This window comes from Magnolia sinica, chromosome 15, assembly GCF_029962835.1.
Source record: "Magnolia sinica isolate HGM2019 chromosome 15, MsV1, whole genome shotgun sequence".
In the NCBI taxonomy this organism is placed as follows: Eukaryota; Viridiplantae; Streptophyta; class Magnoliopsida; order Magnoliales; family Magnoliaceae; genus Magnolia; species Magnolia sinica.
Window position 1 is genome coordinate 59,401,927 of NC_080587.1, and position 17,199 is coordinate 59,419,125.

General features: G+C 37.7%; 1 protein-coding gene across 2 annotated transcripts in view; it reads right to left on the reverse strand.

The window, feature by feature from the left end:
* Positions 1–17,199, reverse strand: part of LOC131228193 (uncharacterized) — a 97,852-nt gene that overhangs the window by 39,486 nt on the left and 41,167 nt on the right. For both annotated transcript variants that reach the window (XM_058224057.1, XM_058224058.1), the window contains exons 5-7: positions 14,802–14,997; positions 13,855–14,030; positions 6,235–6,364 (exon numbers count right to left, since the gene is read on the reverse strand). In XM_058224057.1, coding sequence (XP_058080040.1) covers positions 6,235–6,364; positions 13,855–14,030; positions 14,802–14,997 — 502 coding nt within the window. The remainder of the gene's footprint in view (positions 1–6,234; positions 6,365–13,854; positions 14,031–14,801; positions 14,998–17,199) is intronic.

Consider the following 17,199-nt stretch of genomic DNA (forward strand, 5'->3'; position numbering starts at 1 on the left):
AGTTAATAACAAAGGAAACATGCAATGGTTGCAGACCATCATTACAATCCTGCGGTACCGTATTCAAATCATGTGGGGATTGGATCCGATAAGGGATGAGACCTTCCTATCTTGCATGGTTTCAATCCAACAATCAATGCAGCTTCTCTAGTCCAGGAAATCAAAGGATTTCTAGAATAGGGACGGTTGGAAAATCTGAGAGAGTTGGGATCAATTCGCAGATTTTCAGGGTTAATAGCAATCAAAAAATACTAGGCATAGAAAGAGAAGAAGAAGGTTGGAGGGCTAGAAATAGAATTTATAAGAAGAAAAGAGATTAGGGGAAGAGAAGAAATTAGCACAGAGAGAGGGGAAGGAGGCACCAAGCTTTCATTTTAAAAAAACATTCTTCGATTTAGGGAAGAAAACACCCTATTTATAAAATTCGGATTTAAAAGAAAATGACTAAACTATCCCTATAACAAAAGAAAAAAAAAACACGCAAAACAAAACTTTGTAAAAAAAAATCCCGCGTAACATATCAGTCTTCTAACTCATCTTACACATGTGTCCTCCTAATGTGGGGTCTTCAATTAATCCAGGGACACATGTAAGGTCTTTAAAATCCTCCTTGGTTGTGCCAGGAACCATCATCGAGCCATAAAAATTTATTCATCGGCCGCCTTCGTCTTTAATAAACTTTGAAGGGTCTGATGTCCTCATCAAACGTGCCACATTTGTGACATGCACAACCACCGACATCAAGTGTGTCAACATGTCACACCCAACGTGCCACTCATCTTCAAGCACTTCACATTTGCAAATGTACGGCATGTGTTGCCACTCGCCATCAATGCTTAAGTGCACATGTGCCACATGCGTTAATATCATGGCGTGTCGTAAAGGCCGTTACGTAAAGGTAACAGTGGCAACCGTTACACGTTACGGGGTCGTAACAGCCATAACAGTCGTTATGGAAAAAAATGACTCATAATTGCCGTTAACGGCACGTTACGTCCCCTATAAAGGCCATAATAGCCCTATAATAGTCTATTATGGGACAGATACATGTTTTTCATACCTTTTAATCAACATTACAGGGCAGATACAGGTTTTTCGGGGTTTTTTCAATAAATAAAAAAATAAAAAAGAGAGACCGTAACGGCCATTATGGGGCTGTAACAGCCGTTATGCCCCGTATCATAAAGATAACGGTGGTGGCCGTTATGGCTACCGTTACCGTTACGGAGCACCTTAGTTAATATGCCACATGTGCAATATATGCCACAAGTTCTGTAAATGGACCACGCTTGGGCCATGCAAAATCAAATTTTTGAATAGGCCCAGCTCAAATAGTTCGTTTAAAATTCGGGCCGAAGCCAACCTCAAGCCCTGCCCGTTGACAGTCCTAGGTGTCACCATCAATCTTAGAGCATCCCACAAGTGCAAATGTCCATATGTGCCAATGTATCATTTGTGACAATGTGACCCACGTCATTATCCATTTTCAATGCATATGTGTCACCTTCCGTCTTTGAGTAAAATTTTCATGAAAATTTCCTTTATTCCAAACAACAGATTTAGAAATGAAGGAAATTTCAAGAAAATCTTGTTGAAAAACAATAGGAGATGAGACGACTTTTCATTGCTCACTGTTTTCTAGAAATGGCGTTTCCTGAAAACAACATTTTTAGGCCTATCCAAGTGTTGCAATTGAAGATATCGACCAAACAAAGGGTTCCAAAATTCCAATTAAAGATCTATATCAAATCAAGGGTCTGATCGGACTAACAGATCCAATCAGGTCGCCAAAAGAATGAACCAACGGTTTGAAGGAGCAGAATGTCTGAAAGATTTTAGATTGATTAGTCTATTGAAGGGGTCGTATAAAATATTAGCATCCAATTTTGCTGGGTTCTTGGGAATGTGATACCAAACTCTCAAGGCACCTTTGTGAAGGGGAGGCAAATTGTGGATAGTGCTCTTATAGCTCATGAATGCATCGATGCTTGTAATAGAAAAGGTAACAAAGGTAACATCTGTAAGTTGGACATCGGGAAGGCATATGATCATGTCGATTAGGATATTCTTGATCACATGTTTGGATGTCTGGGATGTGGGGAGAAATGGAGGGCTTGGATTCAAGTTTGTGTTCGATCGGCTAATTATTCAGTGTTGGTAAATGGTGTATCAGAAGGGTGCTTCTCTCCTTCTAGAGGTTTGTGTCAGGTTGATCCATTGTCTCCTTGTTTATTTGTGGTGGTGATTGAGGCTTTTGGAAGGATGTTGGAACAAGAGGTAACAACAGGTTTGGTGGAAAGCTTTCAGGTGGACAATTCTAATTTTCAAATTTCACATCTTCATTAATGCAAATGATACTTTGATCTTATGTGAAGCAAATGAATCAAAAGTAGATAGCCTTCGGGTGATTATTACATGTTTTGAGGCGATTCCAGGGCTGAAGGTTAATATTGATAAAGGTGAATTGTTGGGGGGTGGGTCTCTCAAAGGTCAAGGTGGAGGGTTCTATAGCTCGCTTTGGGTGTAGGGCGGGTTCTTTTCTATCTTCTTATCTAGGTCTTCCTTTATGTATTGGTAAACCAACCAAGCATTTTTGGAATAAGGTGATCAAAAGGTTTGAAAGAAAATTATCATCCTGGAGGGGGAGGCATCTTTCTTTAGGAGGTAGGCTTACTTTAATCAAGTCGGAAATGTCAAATCTTCCGGTTTGTTTTATATCCATCTTTAAATGTCCAAAATCAATTGTGGTCAAGTTAGAGAAAGTTTATCATAACTTCCTATAGCAAGAGGTGAAAGAAAACCATAAATTTCACTTCTTAAAGTGGGAAGAAGTGTGTAAACCACTAGACGAGGGGGGAGCAGGTTTGGGGTGTTTCGAATCAATGAATTTGACATTGTTAGGAAAGTGGGTTTGGAGGTTTGGAGTTGAAGAAGGTAGTCTATGGAGAGTAGTGTAGGGTAGGAAGTATGGAGTTGAAGTTGGGGATAGATGAACAAAATCTTCTTCTTTGTATAGGGCTTCATCATTATGGAAGTCGATGAATTTCGTCAAAATGAAGGTGTGGGAAGGGGTGGCTTTTCTTTGGGTAATAGTAAGCGATGTTCAGAGTATCCCCGATATTATCGAAATATCATTGATATTATCTCTATCTCCAACATGGCGATACTAATAACACTAGTAGCAATACCGAAAACACTGGTAGTATCAGAAATTCCAGGCATCGACGATGTATTGCCAAGAATCACCAATCTATCAATATCATTAATGCATCACCAATATTTTCGATTATGTAAATTCTAGGTGTCACTTGTATTGCCAATGTATCAATATCTCCAATGTATCGCCAATATTTTCGACTATGTAAATTCCATATGTCACTTGTATTGCTAGTGTATCGGCAATATTTCAATAATATTGCCAATGTATCAATATCGCCAAAAATCTATGTCAATTTTTTAATGGGCGCTTGGTTGTATGCAGTGATCCAATTATCAACAATATTATCATTAACACAACATGGGTGATATTGAGATCACATTCTTTCATTTCCTTTCCAGTTTTCAACAATTTCTTGGCGAAATATTGTGTTGTCGATGTTATAAAATACTAATGTTTCAATGAAAGGTTGGATGGTTGGATGGTTGGATGGATAAGATGGGATTGATGGGATGGTTGAACTGATTTGTTACAACATGACATGCTTTTAAGCCCCCCCATTTAACTTATGATGTATGTATTCTTTTTTAATTTTTTTATTCTTAAATATGCAAATATGTGTATTTTAGCATCTCCTGAAGTTTCACTGAAAAAATCCACCTTCTCATATTTCCCCGCATTTTCGGTTATCGATGATATTATCGGTGACATCGATATTGTTTCCATATCCCCAGCCAGATTGTAGCAATACTGATACTTCAAACACTGATGGTAAGAAGATTAGGTTTTCGGAGGATCGGTGGTTTGGGGATCAAAAGCTAAATGTTTTGTTCCCTGGACTAGCAGGTATTTCCTTAGAGCCAAATATCTCGATTGATCGCTGTTTCTCTATTCATGGTGAGGATATTATTTGGGTGCCTCCTTGTAGAAGAAATTTGAATGATGAAGAGGTGGAGTTGGTCAGGTTGTTAGAGATACTCCCAAATTGTTGTCCATCCATTTTAGAGGCTGATTCGATGGTGTGGCTTAAAGAAAAATCTGGTAAGTTTTCGGTAAAATCCTTATTTATGATGATCGATGGAGATCAAAAAGAGCAATTGGAGTATCATACGACAAATGTTTGGCGTTATGGTGCTCCTTCAAAGGTGGCGACTTTTGCTTGGTTAGTGGGGAGGAATAAGGTTCTCACAATTGATAACTTGCGTAAGCATCACATGATTATTTCAAATGTATGTTTATTATGCTTTCAAGATGGGGAATTGGTTAATTGTCTCTTTATCCATTGTTCTTTTGTTACGATGATACGGGAAGGTTTCTTCAAGTTATTCGGAATCACGTAAGTTGTTCCAAGTTCAATTAGTCAGTTTTTCTTAGCTTGGCACAGAGGGGGTAAAGGTAAAGTTGGAAAGTGGGTTTGGCACTTGTGTCTTCTAGCAGGTTTATGGAATATTTGGTTGTTTCGTAAATCAAAGGGATCGATTTGCGGAAGTTTTCAATAGGGCAAAATTGGATTTGGAGTAGGCGTAAGCATCTAATGTATTAGTCTCTGATCAATTTCCCACGTTGCGGTCACTGTTGTAGAGGGTCTTTGATTGTATTTTATTTTCTTCTCTTTCGTAATTTTTGGCTTCGGCCTTTCTCAATTAAATGATTATTGTTTCAAAAAAAAAAAAAAAGAACCGACGGGACTATAGGGCCCACACGTCCAACTGGCTACTTTTTCTAGGGTTTAACCTTTGAGCATTCAGTCAAGCTGATCACCCTTTTTATGTGGGCCAGCTGGCTTCTTGCTTCCTATTTCGTTGTTGCGTGCAGGCCTTTAATAAAATTCCATCATCCTTCAAAAAAAAAAAAAAAAGGAATACAATTTGGCAATTGAAGTATTATAAGGACTTTAATCTACATTGGAGTCTTTGTTAGATTTAATTAAATTCCTATTCTGTTACAAGTAAGATTTGGTGGGATTGGTAAAGGAACGCTAGTATCACTAGGAACTAAGTGAAGGGTTTTTATGCTGACAAGGATTTTGTGAACATAAGGCTATATATAAATAGCATATTCATAAACATATAATGAGACTATTCAATTGATTGAAAAGAACTTTTGTTGTGTTTTGCAATGAGATACAAATCCTAAAAAGTGTTCTCATCTAGAGAACTATTGGTATGACTCAAGTTTGTATCTTGTGGTGAGACATCACAATTTCCCCTTCTTCTATCTTCTCTTAACTCCTCCGTTAACTATTTCAAGACTGCAAGAGTGCAACCTCTCTGAGAACACAACTTCTATGTATGCAGACTTTATTCAAAATATACTCCACTGCTCTTATTCCCTCTTGCCCTAGTTTCTTTATGGAAGCACAAAAAAAAAAAAAAAATTCACTTGTTTCAAATTTTGATTTGCTCCATATTTACTATCACAATGCATCAAGAAATAATGCATTTCTACAACCAAGCATGTTCATAGATAGAAAAACATTAAGAAGGGTTTAAACGAAATAAGAAATGCATTTAGATGAATAAATCATCTTGTACTAATTTAGAAGTTCATTTAAACTAGCAATCGTCTCACACTACCACTCCACCCATATAGTTGAACCTCATCACAAGCAACTTCCCACAAGCAGAAGACGGAAACTAAAGGATTTCCCACAAATAATACATTTAATGACCAAAGATCAAAACAAGAGCTTCAAACTCACTTGTATAACTTAAAATATAGAGTTTGATGTAATCAACCTCTGTAATAGACTATTAGAAAGCACTTGATTGTAATGAACCTATGTAATAGACAATTAGAAAGCACTTGATTGTAATCAACCTATGTAATAGTCCATTACATTGTGCTGTAGGAGTTTTCTGCTCTAATTGCCGGACCCTAGGGATAAAGGAGGGATCAGTCAGGTTGACAGCCGGTATCAAACTTATGCAATAACTTTTAGCCAACCTCAATTAATTGGGATAAGGCTTAGATGTTGATAGATGATGATTATGATGCCAGTTTTAAAATAAAATAAAAAATAAAAAGATCTAGAACACGATGCATCTCTTGAGAAATGCAATACTAACTATATTTACCTTGACTACAGTGCCTAGTATCGCCTCAGTATAATCGATACTAATCTTTGAGTAGAGATTAAGACCTTCCCTCCAAATTCCACGTTTTTCATTCACATGGATGGATAGATAGAGATCGCCCACTTTGCCCCTACACGGTACGAAATAAATAATGTCAACAACATTTTACTGACAAAAATATTCTGATGACCACTGTATAGCTATATCATTCATTGGAGACATATGAAGCAGATATAAAAATGAACTACAGTAATCTAAATGCAATGCATTATAAGTATAATGCAAGAATATTACATTAATAAAGGCAGAATAAAACTAATGTGAAGTGTAATTGAAAATGTTTACTTGAAAGATCAATAAGAGCCAAGAGTCAACTAAGAAAATTAGAAGACAGGCATTAAACAATATCCACAAGAAAATAAAATGTCAATGGAAACGGAAACACTAGTTCACAGTAGTAGTCTAATAGAAACAATGAAACTAATAAAAGAAGCAAAATAATGAAAGAGAAAAGCAAAGATTGCAAATTTCTTAAACAACAGAGCAATGCAAAAGAACCAATAGACAGTATAAAGAGGTAAGTATCAGGAAACAATAGAAATTCTAAAGGTAACACATGCATCGAATCTTGTTGCTTTCCAATAACAGTTGAATAGATACAGAACATATACATAAGTATATACATATGCAGATATGCCCAGATGTATGTATGTATCTCTATATCATATCCACTTTAAGCTTCAAGCTTCGATCGGTGTTCTGAGCATCAGTATCGTTACATGCAGTGTTCGCAATATCGATACTATCGGCCGATATCATCGGCATCGCGGTCTGACAATACGAAACTGCCCAGGAGTATTCAAAAAAAAAAAAAAAAAAATCCCTAATATCATGCAATATCGCAATTTATCAGCGATATATCGTACGATATCGTGTGTTTTTCTTTGTTTATGATCTAGATATCGGTCAATATCTTTGGCGACATTAGGTGACAATCCTGTCTACCATTCCAAAAATTCGAATATATATATATATATATATATATATATATATATATATATATATATATATATATAGGAGAAAGATCTCTCTTACCTTGTTACTCAAGATCCGCCTAGATTTGGTGGGCCAATCACGTTCGACAGTGCTGGATCATGTAAAAAACCTATAACCCCCTTTTTGTCATCGAAGAGAATTGCTTCAAAAGGAAACCAGATTTCCGCCAAGGTTTTTGGGATTTTAATGGATTCGAAGTCTCGAAATGAGGCATGAGGGCTTGCAAGTTTGTGGCTTTAACGGATGCAAGTTTGTGGCTTTAACGGAGAAGACGAGGAGAGCTTCAAATAACTCTCTCGCTCTCTGCCTTAATTAAGGGAGTGGATTTGGTGCGACCAAGGTGTCCCGTATCGGTATCGGTTAGCGTAACGGTGCCCTCCGAAACCGATACGGATACGGGGGCGTAACGGCGATACGGGGGCGTAACGGCCCGTAACGGCGCAATTTTTTTTTTTTGCTAAAAAAATATGAAAAAATATGGATTAAATCCAGAATATTCTAAGCATTCCAAATATGCATTCATTTATAAATTGGAACATGTTTATGGTAGTGTAACGGTCCACTCTTTGGTAAGAAGTTGTATCGGCCTGTCTGATTAATTTTTTAACCAGGTAACTTGAATTTGACTAAAAAATTCATATATTTAATTTTTTAAATATGTAATTTATATACTTAACATCTTGATATCATTTCTCCCAATAGTTCTTTAAAAAAATGAAATTAAATTCAGGTAGATGGCGTTGCCAATTTGGGGCTGACTTGGAGGACCAATTTATTCTCCAAATCAGCCTCAAATTTATGCCATTTATTGTCATTATCCCACTTATAAATTGGTGGATGTTTTTTGGATAGTGAATCATAAAAAAAAATAAAAATCAAAAGGCCCTATTTTTAAAAATAAAAGTTCACAAATTAACAATTAAAACTATTCAAATAATTTAATTTTGGCATTGTGAGTTAGCAATTGCAGTCCATAATTTTATTTTCAAATTTCAAGTTAATATATGTCTCGTGTACAATTTTTTAAGGCTTGAATTAGGAGAGACTCAGATGTAAAGTGCAACACACATCTCAAAGTTTTTTGGGCCTCACCCGTGATGAATGTGTTATATCTACACCATCCATCCATTTTGCTAAATAATTTTAGAGCATGAGCCAAAAAATGAGGCACATCCAAAGCTCGGGTAGATTGCACCGTAAGAAACAATAATAATTAAATGTTCACCGTTAAAAATTTATTGGGGGCTAAAAAAGTTTTAGATCAAGCTAACATGTGTGTTTTCCCTTCATCCACGTCAATGTAACTCAATTAACAGTTTAGATTGAAAATAAACATTACAGTGGACTTTAGGAAAATTTTAATGGTAAGTATTCTATAACCACTATTTCCTATGGTGTGGTCCACCTGAGATTTGGATATTACTAATTTTTTGAATCCTGACTTAAAATGACGTGGCAAAATGGATGGACGATATGGATAAAATATATACATTACGGTGAGGCCCACTCGGGTCTGGTCTGATTGGATGGAAAATAAACGTTACCGTGCCCTAAAAATCATTTAACCGTGAAAATCATTATGCCTGCTGCTATTTTGGTGTGGTCCAGATGATCTTCGGATATACTTCATTTTTTCGCTGGTGCTCTAAAATGATCTCTGAAAATAGGTGAACGGTGTAGATGTAATAAATACATCACTGTCGAGCCCATATAACTTTGATCTCCTTTTGAACCGTTCGTACAACTCGGAGCTCGAGGAGTGTCAGCGCTCGTCTTTTGCGTGACACGTACCCACGGCAGTCAGCCGCTGTAAATTAAAAAAAAAAAAAGGAGAGAGGGAAACGAAAAGAAAAAAAAAGGGAAAGAAAGAAAAGAAAAAGAGGGAAAGAAGAGATTGAGAGAGAGAGAGCGAGAGAGAGAGCGGGAGAGAGAGGAAGAAGAAGAAGATCGGGAAGCAGCCGGGCGCAGCCGCAGCCGCAGCCACAGTCGGGCGCAGCCGCAGCCGCTCGAGAAGAAGAAGAAGAAGAAGAAGAAGAAGAACAAAGAGAAGAAGAAGAAGAAAAGAAAGGAAAAAAAGGTATGGTTTTTTTTTTTTTTTGTTTTTTGTTTTTTTTTTTTTTAAGGGTCCTGATTCCTGCTACTAACGGCCGTTACGCCCGTAACAGCCGTTACGGGTACAAAATGGGACATCGGCCGATATGGCCCCGTATCGCGTAACGGGTCCCACCGTTACCGTTACGTATCGGCCGTTACGGCCGATACGTAACCGATTTGGCATACCCTGGGTGCGACTTGACTGCACCGAATACGGTGCAGCCCTTATGGTGGGGCCCACATTGATGTATGTATTGTATATCCATGCCGTCCATACATTTTGTCAAATCATTCTATGGCATGATCTAAAAAATGAATTAAATCCAAATCTCAGGTAGACCATACTCTAAGAAAGAGTGGTATTTCAACCTCCACCATTAAAAATTTGCTAAGGCCCACCAAATGTTTTTGTAATGTTTATTTATCATCCAACCTATTGATAAGGTCACTGAAATGTGGATGAAGGGAAAATAACAAATATCAGGTTGAACCAAAACTTGTGTGACCCATTAGCAAGTTTTGATGAGCAATCACAATATGGTCGATTTGAGATTTGAATTTGCTTCATTTTTTGGGCTCATGCCCTAAAATGATCTGTAAAAACGTATGAATGGCTTGGATATATAATAAATATACCAAGGTGGGCCCCACCATAAGTGTCGCACCGTCTTGGGTCAGGCCAAGGCTGCACCTAATCCTCTCCCTTAAAAAATAATCAAACGATGTCACCAAGTTATGTGGGCCCAACCATGGTGTATGTGTTGTATCCACACCGTCCATCCATTTGGAGAGATCATTTTAGGGCATGAGCTAAAGATTGAGGCAGATCCAAAGCTCAAGTGGACCCCACCACAGAAAACAATGAGAATTGAATGCCTACCATTAAAAATTTCTTAGGGGCCACAGAAGTTTTCGATCAAGCTGATATTTGTGTTTTCCCTTCGTCCATATCCGTGTGAACTTATGAACATGTTGGATCTCAAATAAACATTATGGTGGGCCCTAAAAAGGTTTCAACAGTGGCCGTCACTGTCCCCCACTGTTTTCTGTGGTGGGGTCCACTTGAGCTTTGGATTGGCCTCATTCTTTGGCTCATGCCCTAAAAAGATGTCTCCAAATGGATGGACGGTATGGATACAACACGTATATAATGGTGGGTCCCATAGTCAGGGTCCCACCCACATTGCTGGTCTTTCGTGTTGCAGGTGCAGATTGGGTACTACCCAACTAGAGGTGGGCACGGGATGACTCAATCCGGCTAACTCGACTCGTCCGACTCGTTCCGATCCGACTTGACTCGAACCAAATGGGTGAGTTGGTCCAAACCGAGTAAGCTTCACCCAATCCAAACTCAAACCGAGTCGAGTTCAAGTTACCCAGTAACTCAACCCGACTTGACTCGAAACTCGATCCAGTTAGACTCGACCCGACTCTCCAACCCTACCCCGACCCGATCCCAACCTCTCTCTCTCTCCCTCCCTCATCCTCCTCTTCCAAGCCCGTCAACCACCCACCACCATCACCCTCCTCCACCTCCTCCTCTCTCTCCTCTCCGCTTCCTCCCTCCCTCATCCTCCTCCTCTTCCTCCTCCAAGCCCGGCCACCACCATCACCCTCCTCCTCCTCCTCCTCCTCCTCTCTCTCCTCTCCGCTCCCTCCCTCCTCTTCCTCCTCCAAGCCCAGCCACCACCATCACCCTCCTCCTCCTCGTCTCTCCTCTCCAATCCCTCCCTCCCTCATCTCTCAATCCGACTCGGTCCGGATCAATCCGGGCTAGACCGAACTCGGATTGAGTCAGGCATACTGGACTCAGTATCGAGTCAGATCAAGTTCGGGTCAGGCCTATTTCAAAACCAGATCGAGTCGAGTCAACCCTAACTCAGTCCGACTCGACTTGATGCCTGGCTCTATACCCAACTCCATCAAAAGTGAGAGGGGATTAGGTAAAACCCTAGATCCACCAAGGTGCATGGGACCCGTGGGGCTCACCTTGATGTATGAGACTACATACACAACGTCCATCAGTATTGAAAACTCATTTTAGGGCATGATCCAAAAAATGAAGCAGATCCAAATCTCTGATGGACCATAGAAAGGGAAATAGTAGTAATTGACCATTAAAACCTCCTTGTGGACCACAAAAACTTTAGATCAAGATGACATTTGTTTGGTCCACCTAAGATTTGGGCAGGCTTCAATTTTGGGATCATGCTCTAAAATGAGCTTTGAAAATGGTTGGAAGGCGGCCCCAAAAATGAAGCATATCCAAAGCTCAAGTGGACCACACCACAGGAAATAGTGTCAATTGAACGGCTACCGTTGAAAAATTCTTAGGGGTCACCAATGTTTTGGATCAAGTTAATATTTGTGTTTTCCCTTACGACATGTATGTATTGCATATCCACACCGTCCATCTGTTTTTACAGATTATTTTAGGGCATGGTCCCAAAAATGAAGCAGAAACAAGTTTCAAGTGGACCACACTACGAGAAATTGTGGTCCACCAGTGAGGTTTGTTTGCACACTACCTCATATGGTCCCAAATGTTGCCTTGTATGCACGGTCCCAAACAGTGGTGCACCAATGAGGTTTCAAGTGGACCACACTACAAGAAACATGGTCCCAAAAGCTAGAAAAAAGTGGTGATTAAACACCTTACCATTGAAAACTTCTTGGGGCCCACTATGGTGTTTGTTTAACATCCAGCTGTTGATTAGGTCCACTGGATGTGGACATGGGGCAGGGCCCACTCATGAGGCGAATTTCGAGTTCAAGTGGCCCCCACTACAGCAGGACAATGGGAATGAATACTTACCATTGAAAACCTTCCCGAGGCTCACCCTATTGTTACCTATTGTGTAACCTGTTAAGGAGGTCACTAGGGCATGGAGGTGGCCCATGCCCCAAAACAAGTTGCATGTTATGAACGGTGCACATCTCAAGCATTAGCGTGCATTAGTGCAGATCATATATGTCTTGATACATTTATAAATGTTATGCATTCAATTTGAATATAGTTGCATTGTTTAGTCAGACAGTGCATAGCTTAGGACCCTATACAAAGGAAACCTATTATGTGCACTTCTTTTTTGAGATGTTATGATTTAAAAGTGTATTAAGTTTTTTTTTAACAATCCCTAAAGTTTCATTGAAAAATTCAACCATTTTCCTAATGTTTCCCCATGTTTCCCAAAAAGTGCGATAAATTACCCGATACAAACGATATATCCATGCGATAACCGATACAAATTTGTATCCTAAGGGTGTGATACATTGCGTGATACCGATATTTTGAACATTGGTTACATTTATCAATGACAGGGGATACAGAAACATGTATCAGTAGCGCCAATATTATCACCGATACTTAAAAATAATAATGTTGTTTGAGGGAAACATTGGGAAAAAAAAAAGTGAAATTTTTCAATGAAACTTTAGGAGATGTTAAAAGAGACGTTTACACATGTAGGAATCAAAATGTTGTAAAAAAACAATTACACATAATAAGTTTCCAGTTTATAAGGGCCTAACCATGTGTTATCGAAAAATCAGTATAAAACAAATATGTAAGTTTTGTAGCTAATCAATAGATTGGCCAATACTCATTAATATATAAAATTTCCATATTAATTAACTGTGAAGAATACATTTTTTTCCAATATAAAAATGGAGAAAATTAGGATTTTCCCAATTATATGTTTTTTTTTTCCGCCTCAAATCCATGTCAATGCATGAGAATCATGCATAGACATGGATTTCCATTGCAATCCATGCTAACATTTTGGAAAAATAAAAAAAAATTTAAAAAATGAAGCTTTTATGGATTTTTCATCACCTTTGAGTTTTGGCCCATCTTCCTTACGAGTCGAGATTTCTTCCCAAATGAAAACTTTTATTCAAGAAAAACCAAGAGTGATCGAAATCACCTAAATAAAAAAAAAAAAAAGAGGAGACTTTTTGGGCTTTTTGAAAATTTCCCAATTTCCTATCAATTTCCACGTATTTACATAGGTTTCCCTGGTTTTTAGGATATTATCGCTGGTATTGGGAATATTGTTGTTGGTATTGAATATATTATTGATGGTAGTGCCGATACCAGCGGACTTTTAAAAGGGATTCTTCTCAAAGTATCGTTTATATCAATAATATTGCCATGTATCGCCAAACTTCATGAAAGTATCAACGATATTTAGAAATTTTTATACTTACAGAAGTTTAGGTATTGCTGACCTGGCGCTACCAATAATATCAGCGACATTTGGAACACTGCCTTCAATACAATTCCTAAATACTTGTACAACTTCACAGTATACCCAAAATATGCTCTTAAACACTAGATAGTTAATATGACAAGAAAATCATCTCCCCTTAGAAACTCAACCAAGCTTCCATGCTTCAAACGTACTCACTATATATAGAGAGCTGTTGAACAGTGAACTTTCATGGACATGCCGTGACCAAAATGCCTACCTTCTTTTATCGAAGCTTCCTTCTCCTTGAATTTGCATGGTGACTCCATCATTAACACCAGCCGGGATATCTATTTTGAGATTCCGCTTTGTTTGTATTCTGCCGTCACCTTTACACCTTTGGCAACTTTCAGTGATTATTTTGCCACCACCACGACATTTTGAACAAGTAGATACCTAGAAATTTATTAGAACATCTATATAGCATATGTCAACACCAGAAAGTAGAATGAGAATAAATAATGGTTGAGCAGTAATCCATAACAACGTAAGAAAACCTCAGACAGAATTTGTTACGAATGGTTGGGACAAGGCTATGATGATGACAACTATTATTTAATATAGACAACAAATTACTATCACATATTTGTCTGGTAACTAGTTAGTATATAGCTGTAGTTATTATCATTTAATAGTAAGTCTATGTATATCATAATTACCATTGTCCAATATCATAAATATCAGACCGGAAAATGAATAAAGAATGCATCTGGTTCTGTTTTTCTCTGTCCAATAGCTTGAACTGTAAGGGAAAATTCTGAAATGTGAAATACAAAATGAAAATGAAGAATTATATCAATTTCAACTTTAAAAATTATGAAGAAGTTAAATGAGGAAACATTAGGAGACGCTCCGTAACTTCAAAATACTTCAAGAATTCCCTCATGCAAAATATTTTCTTTTAGCAGCACCGTACGCAGAAGAATTAAGAAAAGAAATCTAAACAAAATAAAAGATTCTAGCATTTACATTTTTTCAAGAGTAAGGTAAGTGAAAAGATTATAATTTCTTTATTCATTACCATTTTCCAAAATGAAAAAAAGAAGAAGAAGAAAAACTTACCAATTGGAAACAAGTAGAAAGTAGAACTATACGAAAAATAATCAAAACTCATTTTTCATTATAATCAAAGCACCTGCTTATGCTTTAGTGAAAATCTCAAATTACCTGAGACACTATCCCAAATGGTGTTCTCTGAGATTTCATCACACCTCCCCTACCTCCACAATCTGCACATGGCTTTATGCATCCGCTAGATTTTGCACCAGTCCCATTGCAATTATCACATGTTTCAAAACGGGTAACTTCAATTTCCTGTTGTCCTCCAAAAACGGATTCTTCAAAACTCACAGATAGGTCATAACTGCAACATGAAAGATATTTCAGACGTCAACTTCCAGAGAACAACCTAAGCCTAACTTTGCCAGCTGAAACGGACATGAAAATTCATATTATCAGACGCAAGTTAATGTCTACAATTGGACACTGAAAAATTAAGCTTTGTGGGCATACGTAAGCCATATCACCTATAATCAACATACTTCAAAACATCTCTACAAAGGATAATGTTTAAACCATCCATTAACACTATGTTAAATACAAAAACTCTGGTCTGAGATATGACCTCAAAATTGGAACCTGTTAAAAGAAAAGGAAACAGGGGAATAGCAATATAGATAGACAATCGAGAGTGGATTGGGCTAAGAAGACCAATATCATTCCAATATCCATAAAAACGAAGGCCTGGAGTTGGACCAGCGAGTTGCATCCTTGGATCTACTTGAGTGCCAAAAAAGTGTTTTGAATTTCTCACAAACATAAAAAATAGCTAGATGGATGTTAAGACAATATCAAAATATGCATTGGTACTCAGGCAAATGGTGACCAAGAAAGCATGTCAGCATGTTGTCAGAAATCAGAGCTAAGAACTTTGACGTGATAGTGAAACTAATTTTGAATCATTTTGCACAAAGCAGTAGTCACCTCAGTTTTGTCCTGAAATGAATACAGCTGGATTGTAAAAGAATAGTCTTCATAAATGTGATTAGATAACTAAAACTAGTATGAAATACAATGTGCACCCTGAGATATATCAGAGAGAAGAATAATATTGTAAGGAGAAGAACACAGCTTTTTATTATTTTAGGTCAAACAGATAGGGAAACTTTTCCCTGAGAACCATCCAGTAGAGAGGATAATCGTGAGCATGAAACCTTCTTAGGGCCCACTGAAGTTTTGCTCAGGCTGATATTTGGTTTTCCCGTACATCTTGGTGGGACTAACCTTATGAACGGGTTGGATGGCATATAAACATCATGGTTGGCACTCCTCCCTCCCTCTCTGGATGGATGGATGGATGTATGGATGATCAAAACCATCCATGTTGGGAAATATAAGCTATAAGAGTCATCAAAATAAAATTAGGTTGAACAAATGGTTGTGCCCATCACAAACTATAGAGAAATTCAGAACAAAGGAAAGAATTTTCAATGGCTAACATTCAACTCTTAAAATGAAAGGCTAGGATCATCTACTAAGCATTATAATTGGGAAATAGTTTATCAATGATAGTAGAGAGAATACAGACAAATAAAATCATGGGACCACTCAGCATGTATGGCCTAGAGAGTGGCAAAATACACTTGATCATGAGTTGCAACCAGTGTTTGAAGTATCGGTATCGCTACAAGTTTCGCTGGCCTAGGATACGGAAACAATATCGATGTCAGCGGTAATATCGCCGATAACCACAAATGCAGGGAAACATGGGAAAAACAGTGGAATTTTTCAGTGAAACTTCAGGAGATGCTGAAATACACATATTTGCATAGTTAGGAACAAAAAATTGCAAAAAGAATACATACATCATAAGTTAAATGGGGGGTTTAAAAGCATCTCATGTTGTAAGAAATCAGTCCAACCATCCCATCAATCCCATCTATCCATCCAACCATCCAACCTTTCATCCAAACATAATTATTTCAAAACATCAACAATACACGATATTTCACCAAGAAATTGTCGACAACTGGAAAGGAAACAAAAGAATGTGGTATTGAAATCATCCATGTTGCATTAATGATAATATCGTCAACAATTGGATCACTGCATACAACCATGCACCCATAAAAAATTAAAAATAATAATAATAATAATAATAATTGAAATGGAATTTTTTTAATAAACAGATTTTTGGCGATATCAACAAATTGGCAATATTATCGAAATATCGCTGATACATTGGCAATACAAGTGACATCTGGAATTTACACAGTCAAAAATATTGGCAATGCGTTGAAGATATTGACACATTGGCAATACAAGCGACTCCTAGAATTTACATAGTCAAAAATATTGGTGATACATTGGTGATATCGATACATTGGTGATACTTAGCAATACATCGCCGATGCCTGGAATTTCTGATACTATCGGTGTTATCAGTATCGCTACCAGTATTATCGGTATCGCCAAGTTGAAGATAGAGGTAATATCAAGGATATTTCAATAATATCAGGGATACTCTGAACAATGGTTGCGACAAAGTCAAAATGAAGGCCTGTGC